Source organism: Mustelus asterias, unplaced genomic scaffold (assembly GCF_964213995.1).
Source record: "Mustelus asterias unplaced genomic scaffold, sMusAst1.hap1.1 HAP1_SCAFFOLD_4967, whole genome shotgun sequence".
In the NCBI taxonomy this organism is placed as follows: Eukaryota; Metazoa; Chordata; class Chondrichthyes; order Carcharhiniformes; family Triakidae; genus Mustelus; species Mustelus asterias.
The window spans coordinates 1-10,116 of record NW_027594910.1 but is presented as its reverse complement, the minus strand read 5'-3'; the positions used below and the strand labels follow the sequence as shown (position 1 = coordinate 10,116).

At 55.0% G+C, this 10,116-nt stretch overlaps 1 protein-coding gene across 1 annotated transcript; it reads right to left on the bottom strand.

Annotated features, from left to right (window-relative positions):
• Nucleotides 1-2,065: 2,065 nt before the first annotated feature.
• Nucleotides 2,066-8,423, bottom strand: LOC144491305 (helicase SRCAP-like; the record flags this gene model as incomplete). The annotated part of the gene is made up of 3 exons (XM_078208977.1): nt 2,066-2,320; nt 6,082-6,294; nt 8,253-8,423. Coding segments are annotated over 3 exons (639 nt in total), but the record flags the coding sequence as incomplete, so codon positions are not given.
• Between the last annotated feature and the right edge of the window lie 1,693 nt (nt 8,424-10,116).

The following is a 10,116-nucleotide window of genomic DNA, read 5'->3' as shown; positions in this document are numbered from 1 at the left end:
ACAGAGAGAGAGACAGAGAGAGAGACAGAGAGAGAGACAGAGAGAGAGACAGAGAGAGACAGAGAGAGAGACAGAGAGAGAGACAGAGAGAGAGACAGAGACAGAGAGAGAGAGAGAGAGAGAGAGACAGAGACAGAGAGAGAGAGACAGAGAGAGAGAGACAGAGAGAGAGACAGAGAGAGAGACAGAGAGAGAGACAGAGAGAGAGACAGAGAGAGAGACAGAGAGAGAGACAGAGAGAGAGACAGAGAGAGAGACAGAGAGAGAGACAGAGAGAGAGACAGAGAGAGAGACAGAGAGAGAGACAGAGAGAGAGAGACAGAGAGAGACAGAGAGAGAGACAGAGAGAGAGACAGAGAGAGAGACAGAGAGAGAGACAGAGAGAGAGACAGAGAGAGAGTGTCATTAACATCTTGTTCACTAACACAATCCCATGTCAACTGACGTGGGGGTGACTGGAGAAGCTGGGGTTGTTCAAGGGGGGGATTTAAAGCAGCCATTCCTCATGCCCCCTCGGGAAGGGGGGGTTGGGTGAGCCGCTATCTCAAACCCGCTGCAGTCCCCATGCGTGGTGCAGGTACACCCGCAACGCTGTTAGGGAGGGAGCTCCAGGGCACGGTGGCACAGTGGGTTAGCACTGCTGCCTCACAGGGACCCGGGTTCGATTCCCGGCTCGGGTCACTGTCTGCACGTTCTCCCCGTGTCTGCGTGGGTTTCCTCCGGGTGCTCCGGTTTCCTCCCACAGTCTGAAAGCCGTGCTGGTAAGGGTGGATTGGCCGTGCTAAATTCTCCCTCAGTGTGACCCGAACAGGAGTGTGGGCGACTCGGGGATTTTCACAGTAACTTCATTGCAGTGTTAATGTAAGCCTACTTGTGACACGAATAAATCAACTTTAAATTTTATCTTTGGACACTAAGGGGCAATTTAGCATGGCCAATCCACCGAACCATAAAGTTTTAAAGTTTAGTAATTATTAATCACAAGACTTACATTAACACTGCAATGAAGTTACTGTGAAAATCCCCCCAGTCGCCCACACTCCTGTTCGGGTCACACTGAGGGGGAATTTAGCACGGCCAATCCACCCTAACCAGCACGTCTTTCAGACTGTGGGAGGAAACCGGAGCACCCGGAGGAAACCCACGCAGACATGGGGAGAAGGTGCAGACTCCACACAGACAGTGACCCGAGCCGGGAATCGAACCCGGGTCCCTGGAGCTGTGAGGCAGCAGTGCTAACCCACTGTGCCACCCTCCAGAGGACAGACTGGCCCCTCCCCCCCTAGTCCCGAGACCCTCGTCCCAGTGCTCTGGAATCCTCTCAAGAGCCATCAGCCTCTCCAAGTCTCCCCAGGCAAACTCCAGAGGTTCAGAAGGTTGTGTTCCTGATATCGGTGTGGACCAACCAACACCCCAGCAGAAACACCCCACCCCCCCATTCCCCCACTACAGGACCTCACGATCAGCCCAGCAGACACCCCCTCCCCCCCTGGAAGCTCACGGACCCCCCAGCAAATCCCCCCCTCCCCAGGAAGCTCGATAACTCTCCAGCAGATCCCTCCCCTCCCCCCAGCAAGTTCACGGACCCCCCAGCAGATCCCCCCTCCCCAGGAAGCTCGATAACTCCCCAGCAGATCCCTCCCCTCCCCGCTCTCCCCAGCAGATCCCCCCTCTCCCCAGGAAGCTCGATAACTCCCCAGCAGATCCCTCCCCTCCCCGCTCTCCCCAGCAGATCCCCCCTCTCCCCAGGAAGCTCGATAACTCCCCAGCAGATCCCTCCCCTCCCCCCAGGAAGCTCACGAACTCCCAGCAGATTCCCCCCTCCCCAGGAAGCTCACGGTCTCCCCAGCAGATCCCCCCTCTCCCCAGGAAGTTCACGGACTCCCCAGCAGATCCCCCCTCTCCCCAGGAAGCTCACGGACTCCCCAGCAGATCCCCCCTCTCCCCAGGAAGCTCACGGACCCCCCAGCAGACCCCCCCCCTCTCCCCAGGAAGCTCGCGGACTCCCCAGCAGACCCCCCCTCCCCTCTCCCCAGGGCGCGCGCGCGCTCCCGAGAACACTCACCTTGCTCCGTGCTAACAGCCGCCGTATGAAGCACCCTCAGCACCGGGCGCGGGGCGGGCGGTAGGTGGGCCGAGGTCAGGGTCAGGGCCCCAACGGGCAGCTGGACCCGGGCGGGGGTGACCACGGTGGCCGGGAAGCGGGCGGCCGAGACGGCCAGGGGCCGGGGCGAGTGCACAGCCAGCGGGAAGCCCTCCTTGGGGGCCTGGCGCACCACGATCTTCATCACGCTGGAGCTGGTGACCACCGAGGCGGGGACTGCGGGGGGAGGGAGAGAGAGACGCAATTACAACAGGCCGGCAAGTCAAAACCCCCAACCCCCCCCCAACCCCTCACCGTCACCGCACCCCCAGCGAACCTTCACCCCACAGCTCAACAGCCAGGACCCTTCCCTCGGCCAAGACTCAATACCACCAGCCCCTTAGAACCATCGAACCATAGAAAATTACAGCTCAGAAACAGGCCTTTTGGCCCTTCTTGTCTGTGCCGAACCATTTTCTGCCTCGTCCCACTGACCTGCACTTGGACCATATCCCTCCACACCCCTCTCATCCATCAACCCGTCCAAGTTTTTCTTAAATGTTAAAAGCATTTACCACTTTATCCGGCAGCTCATTCCACACTCCCACCGCTCTCTGCGTGAAGAAGCCCCCCCTAATATTCCCTTTAAACTTTTCTCCTTTCACCCTTAACCCATGCCCTCTGGTTTTTTTCTCCCCGAGCCTCAGCGGAAAAAGCCTGCTTGCATTCACTCTATCTATACCCATCAAAATCTTATACACCTCTATCAAATCTCCCCTCAATCTTCTACGCTCCAGGGAATAAAGTCCCAACCTATTCAATCTCTCTCTGTAACTCAGCTTCTCAAGTCCCGGCAACATCCTTGTGAACCTTCTCTGCACTCTTTCAACCTCATTTACATCCTTCCTGTAACTAGGTGACCAAAACTGTACACAATATTCCAAATTCGGCCTCACCAATGCCTTATATAACCTCACCATAACACTCCAACTTTTATACTCGATGCTCCGATTTATAAAGGCCAATGTACCAAAGGCACTCTTTACGACCCTATCCACCTGTGACGTCACTTTTAGGGAATTCTGTACCTGTATTCCCAGATCCCTCTGTTCAACTGCACTCTTCAGAGTCCTACCATTTACCCGGTATGTTCTACTTTGGTTTGTCCTTCCAAAGTGCAATATCTCACACTTGTCTGCGTTAAATTCCATTTGCCACTTTTGTCACATAGTATTGTGGAAGTCGGAGGCTGCAGAAGGACTTGGACAGGTTAGGAGAGTGGGCAGAGAAGTGGCAGATGGAATACAATGTGGAAAAGTGTGAGGTTGTGCACTTTGGAAGGAGGAATGGAGACAGACTATTTTCTAAATGGGGAAATGCTTCGGAAGTCAGAAACACAAAGGGACTTGGGAATCCTTGTTCAAGGTTCTCTTAAGGTTAACGTGCAGGTTCAGTCGGCAGTTAGGAAGGTAAATGCAACGTTAGCATTCATATCGAGAGGGCTAGAATACAAGAGCAGGGATGGACTTCTGAGGCTGTATAAGGCTCTGGTCAGACCCCATTTGGAGTATTGTGAGCAGTTTTGGGCCCCGTATCTAAGGAAGGATGTGCTGGGCCTTGGAAAGGGTCCAGAGGAGGTTCACAAGAATGATCCCTGGAATTGAAGAGCTTGTCGGATGAGGAACGGTTGAGGACTCTGGGTCTGTACTGGTTGGAGTTTAGAAGGATGAGAGGGGAGATCTTGTTGAAACTTACAGGATACTGCGAGCCCGGGATAGAGTGGACGTGGAGAGGATGTTTCCACTCGTGGGAAAAACTAGAACCAGAGGGAACAACCTCAGGCTGAAGGGACGATCCTTTAAAACAGAGATGAGGAGGAATTTCTTCAGCCAGAGAGTGGCGAATCTGTGGAACTCTTTGCCACAGAGGGCTGTGGAGGCCGGGTCATTGAGTGTCTTTAAGACGGAGATAGATAGGTTCTTGATTAATAAGGGGATCGGGGCTTATGGGGAAAAGGCAGGAGAATGGGGGTGGGGATTGAATGGCGGAGCAGATGGGCCGAGTGGCCTAATTCTGCTCCGATGTCTTATGGTCTTCACCCGGTAAGAAAGCAGAGGTAGATCCCACCCCGAGAACTAATCCTGAAGCACCCAAAGAGGAATACCTCACCCTATAGTCTATCAAGAGTGTGAGAGAAGTGGTGTGACCTGCTCCTTAGCGACCTCGAGTGCTTAAATGAAAATAACTCCTGGACACACTCTCTACAATCAACACCTAACAATTTATCTAACCAACAGTGAGCAAATTAACTAGACTATCAAACCAAATAAATCCCTTCGAATGATTAACTATTCCCCAATAAAACACGATTCTAACGGAATGCTGTTCAAATAAAGACAAGTCACACATTAACAAAATAAGAATTGTCACTCTCTAAATTACAACCAGGTTGTGTGTCTTCCGGAATATTCTGAGTCTTCTCTGTTGATTCTTCTGTCTGGAACTTTTCTTTCTTCCTTTGCTATCTAGATGGTGCTTTCTTGAAGATATAGATGAAGCTATGAGAGCCAGCGATTCTCTCTCTCTCTGACCACCCCACACAAGAAAAAACTAATGCCAATAATAATATATAATTTTGGAGAAAAGGGCCCAGGAGGCGAGGCAACAACAAGCCACAAGATAAAGGCAATGCATCACGGGGGAGCAACAGGGGTTGGACATGAGGCGAAAGGAACGTGGCAAAGCACAAAGAAAAGGGGACATGTCCCCTCTCTGTCCAACCCCAAAAATCTCTCTTTCTCTCTCTCAGACAGAGATGAGAGCCGTTATCTCTCGCAGGTGGCAGTTGCTCTCCCCGCTTTGTCCCACTGCCCCCTTCTTGTAGACCCGTGATGACACATCGATATCCCCCGCAATAGGATTGGTCCTAGGTTGTCAAAACCATCAGATTTAAATTTCATTGGTATCGAAGCACCTGATTCAAATCGATTGGCTAAATTCGAAAGCCTGTTGCCTTGGTAACCCTACTGCTCGGCCTGCGATACAAATGTTTCAGTTTGGGTTCTCGGTGTACTCCCATTTTAACTCAAGCACAGGAAAAGCACCGCCTTCTAACAGGACCATGTGATGCCCACACCCCCCCCTAACATTTTGCAAACACCAAATTCTAATGTCTAACCTCCCAATAAAGAACAAAGAACAATACAGCACAGGAACAGGCCCTTCGGCCCTCCAAGCCCGTGCCGCTCCCTGGTCCAAACTAGATCATTCTTTTGTATCCCTCCATTCCCACTCCGTTCATGTGGCTATCTAGATGAGTCTTAAACGTTCCCAGTGTGTCCACCTCCACCACCTTGCCCGGCAGCGCATTCCAGGCCCCCACCGCCCTGTGTGTAAAATATGTCCTTCTGATATCCGTGTTAAACCTCCCCCCCCCCTCACCTTGAACCTATGACCCCTCGTGAACGTCACCACCGACCTGGGGAAAAGCTTCCCACCGTTCACCCTATCTATGCCTTTCATAATTTTATACACCTCTATTAAGTCTCCCCATATCCTCCGTCTTTCCAGGGAGAACAACCCCAGTTTACCCAATCTCTCCTCATAACTAAGCCCCTCCATACCAGGCAACATCCTGGTAAACCTCCTCTGCACTCTCTCTAAAGCCTCCACGTCCTTCTGGTAGTGTGGCGACCAGAACTGGACGCAGTATTCCAAATGCGGCCGAACCAACGTTCTATACAACCGCAACATCAGACCCCAACCTTTATACTCTACAATTATTCGACTCAACTTAGCAACAACCCCCTCCCCAGCCCCGATCTCCCCCCACAACCTCTGACCCCCATCCCACAAGACCCCTCCAAGCCCGCCCCACTGGCCGTTGACCATGACACACAACACTTCACGGCCCCATGCTCACCCCCGCAATTTTTGTATACGCCACGCCATCCCCCCCCCGTCCAGGCCTCGAAACGGCCGCCAAGTGATGCACCCACCTTGCGTGGTGCCGAGCTGGGCGCTGAGCCCCATGGAGGTGGCAGCGGGAGAGATGGCGGCGGTCTGCGGGCCGTGGGTTGTCTGCTGCAGCGAAGCCTGCACCCCCAGGGCAGACTGAGCATTCTGATGAGCAACGGCCTGGATGAGGGCCAACTGGGTGGGCTGGCCAATGATGTGATGTCCTCCAGTGGACACCAGGTGGACCATGTTACCTGGAGAGAGACAGATGGAGGGAGGGAGAGGGGGGACGTGAGGGGGAAGAGAACGGAGGGGGGACGGGGGAAGAGAACAGAGGGGGGACGGGGGAAGAGAACAGAGGGGGGACGGGGGAAGAGAACAGAGGGGGTACGGGGGGGAAGAGAGACGGAGGGGGGACGGGGGAAGAGAGACGGAGCGGTGGGGGGGTGTGGGGGAGAGAGAGGGGGAGAGATACACGTGAGTTTGCAAGCACCAAGCTGAGGAAAACACCACCAAGGCGACACGCCCCCATCCCTCTGTGGATCGGGGAGGGCGGAGTGGGGGGAGACAGAACTCCACCGCGTCATTTTGGGATTCCGATACACAGAACGCCGGAGATGGGAATCCCTGTCTCGCCGCTGAGATGTCGGAGGTGGGAACAGGTGGTGGCCCCCCCCAACAGCAATGCGGCGAGATTAATCTGCGACCCTCTGGAGAAGGCGACCAGCGACGGGGCAAAACACTGGCGACTCTCGGTGGGACAGACGGTCGGACCTGACGCTCCCGCCTCCCACCTCCGGGCCTCCCTCGCTCGCCCCAGCCGACCCTCCCCAAGAGCGTCACCTCTCCGAGCTCCCCCCAACCCAGGCGCGTCTCGTACTGTGAGTAAATCGGCTCCATATCCTCTGGAAAAATGAACGAGAGGCGATTTCATTGAAGGATTGGCGATTCTAAAGGGCATTTGACAGGGAAGGAGACACTCCCATTGGAGGCGGTACGGAGAACATTCACTGGATTGGTCCCTGCACTGAGGGAGTCGGTCCCGTGACAAGAGGCTGTGTGAATTCCACATTCTCTGGAGTCTAGAAGAACGAGGTGGGGGGAGAGGCGATCTCATTCCCGATTCCAAAGGGGGTTTTTGACAGGGCCAGGGCGGGCGGATTCGCCTTCGGGTGAAGTAAATGGGTCACCTTCCTGTCATATTCTGGGAGACGGGGCTGAATTATTCCCCGGGTCCAAGTGCCCACCAGCCACCCGGGTCCCAAGGGGGTGCCAGGACCTCGGAAAGACGGGGGGGGGGGGGGGGGGGGGGGGAGAAGCGCCACACGAAAGACTTCGCAGCCGGATAGGCCACGGGACGGGAAGAGGGAAGGAATTTGGAGAACCCCAACATCCAGGGGACCTCTGGAGAACTGCCTCCACCGTTTCCGGCTCGCCCTGGCGCCAGGTCAGGCACTGCCAGTCACCGATTTGTCTGGCACCAGTGTTGCCAGGGCAACAGCTTCACCGGGAATCGGCGCAGCACGCAGATTAGATTTGATTTATTATTGTCACGTGTATCGGGATCCAGTGAAAAGTATTGTTTCTCGCGCGCTATATAGACAAAGCATACCGTTCATAGAGAAGGAAAGGAGAGAGTGCAGAATGTAGTGTCACAGTCACAGCTCGGGTGTAGAGAAAGATCAACTTAATGCGAGGTAGGTCCATTCAAAAGTCTGACGGCAGCAGGGAAGAAGCTGTTCTTGAGTCGGTCGGTTCGTGACCTCAGACTTTTGTATCTTTTCCCCGACGGAAGAAGGTGGAAGAGAGAATGTCCAGGGTGTGTGGGGGGGGGGGTCCTTGATTATGCCGGCTGCTTTTCCCCGAGGCAGCGGGAAGTGTAGACGGAGTCAATGGATGGGAGGCTGGTTTGCGTGATGGGATTGGGCTACATTCACGACCCTTTGTAGTTCCTTGCGGTCTTGGGCAGAGCAGGAGCCCCAGACCGAGCTGTGATACACCCGGAAAGGATGCTTTCTATGGGGCATCTGTAAAAGTTGGTGAGAGTCGTGGCTGACATGCCGAATTTCCTTCGCCTCCTGAGAAAGAGGAAGCATTGGTGGGGCTTTCTTAACCATAGTGTCGGCGTGGGGGGGACCAGGACAGGTTGAACGAGATGTCCCCACCCTGGAGGGGGTAGGCATTGAGGAGGGGGAAATCGCTGGTTCCTTACCTTGCACTTGTCGAGGTTGCCCCACCGCCACCTGGCGGACCTGGGCTCCAGCCAGTGTCAGCTTGTTGCCCTGGATTTGGAAGGTGACGGGCTTGCTGCCCTGCGTGACCTGGTGACCCCCCTGCCGGTTGGCGAGGGAGGCCAGCTGTCCGATGCTCACCACCTCACCCGCTGAGGGGAAAGAGGGAGGCCGCGGCGGGGCGAGAGAGGGAGAGGGAGAAGAAAGAAAGAAAGGTTAACGCACGCAGCAGAGGACAGGTCAACTTCCCCAGTCCGACAATCGCCCTCCTCTCCCAATCCCGGGAACATGGCAGAATCCCAACACTACCATTCGGCCCAGCAGCTCCGCATCAACCCTCTGACAGAGCAACCAACCCAAACCCTATCCCTGTAGACCCATGTATTTACCCCATTAATCCTAATGGACACCAAGGAGGAATTTAGCATGGCCAATCCACCTAACCTGCACATCTTTGGACACTAAGGGACAATTTAGCATGGCCAATCCACCTAACCTGCACATCTTTGGACACTAAGGGACAATTTAGCATGGCCAATCCACCCTAAACTGCACATCTTTGGACACTAAGGGGCAATTTAGCATGCCCAATCCACCTAACCTGCACATCTTTGGACACTAAGGGACAATTTAGCATGGCCAATCCCCCTAACCTGCACATCTTTGGACACTAAGGGACAATTTAGCATGGCCAATCCACCTAACCTACACATCTTTGGACACTAAGGGACAGTTTAGCATGGCCAATCCATCTAACCTGCACATCTTTGGACACTAAGGGACAATTTAGCATGGCCAATCCACCTAACCTACACATCTTTGGACACTAAGGGACAGTTTAGCATGGCCAATCCATCTAACCTGCACATCTTTGGACACTAAGGGACAATTTAGCATGGCCAATCCACCTAACCCGCACATCTTTGGACACTAAGGGGCAATTTAGCATGGCCAATCCACCTAACCTGCACATCTTTCGGACTGTGGGAGGAAACCGGAGCACCCGGAGGAAACCCACGCAGACACGGGGAGAACGTGCAGACTCCGCACTGACAGTTACCCGAGGCCGGGATTCGAACTCGGGTCCCCGGCGCTGTGAGGCAGCAGTGCTAACCCACTGTGCCACCCTCGGCCGCCCACAGGGGAGAGAGAGAGAGAGTGGTGTTGGAGCACACTCCATCTTGCACGCCCTGCGGCCGACCCCACAGCCACTACGACACGGGGTCTTCGGAAATAAAGGTTTCACAAAATGGAGGAAGGTGTTCTGCCCCTCCCAGAATTGGAGATGGTCGAGGAGTGGCAAACCCATCCTTCGATGTTTACCCTTCCCCAGAACCGGACCTCCCCCCCCTCTCTCACACGGTGGCACAGTGTGGGTTAGCGCTGCTGCCTCACAGCGCCAGGGACCCGGGTTCAATTCCCGGCCTCGGGTCACTGTCTGTGCGGAGTCTGCACCTTCTCCCCGTGTCTGCGTGGGTTTCCTCCAGGTGCTCCGGTTTCCTCCCACAGTCTGAAAGCCGTGCTGGTTAGGGTGGATTGGCCGTGCTAAATTCTCCCTCAGTGTGACCCGAACAGGAGTGTGGGCGACTGGGGAATTTTCACAGTAACTTCATTGCAGTGTTAATATCCACCTACTTGTAACGAATAAATGATTAAACTCACTCCCCCTTTCCTCCTGCCCCCCCCTCTCTCGCCCTCCCCTCCCGCACCCACCCCTCTCTCTCGCCCCCCCTTCCCACACCCCCCCCATCCCTCTCGCCCTCCCCTCCCGCACCCCCCCTCCCACACCCACCCCCCTCTCTCGCCCCCCCTTCCCGCACCCCCCCCATCCCTCTCGCCCTCCCC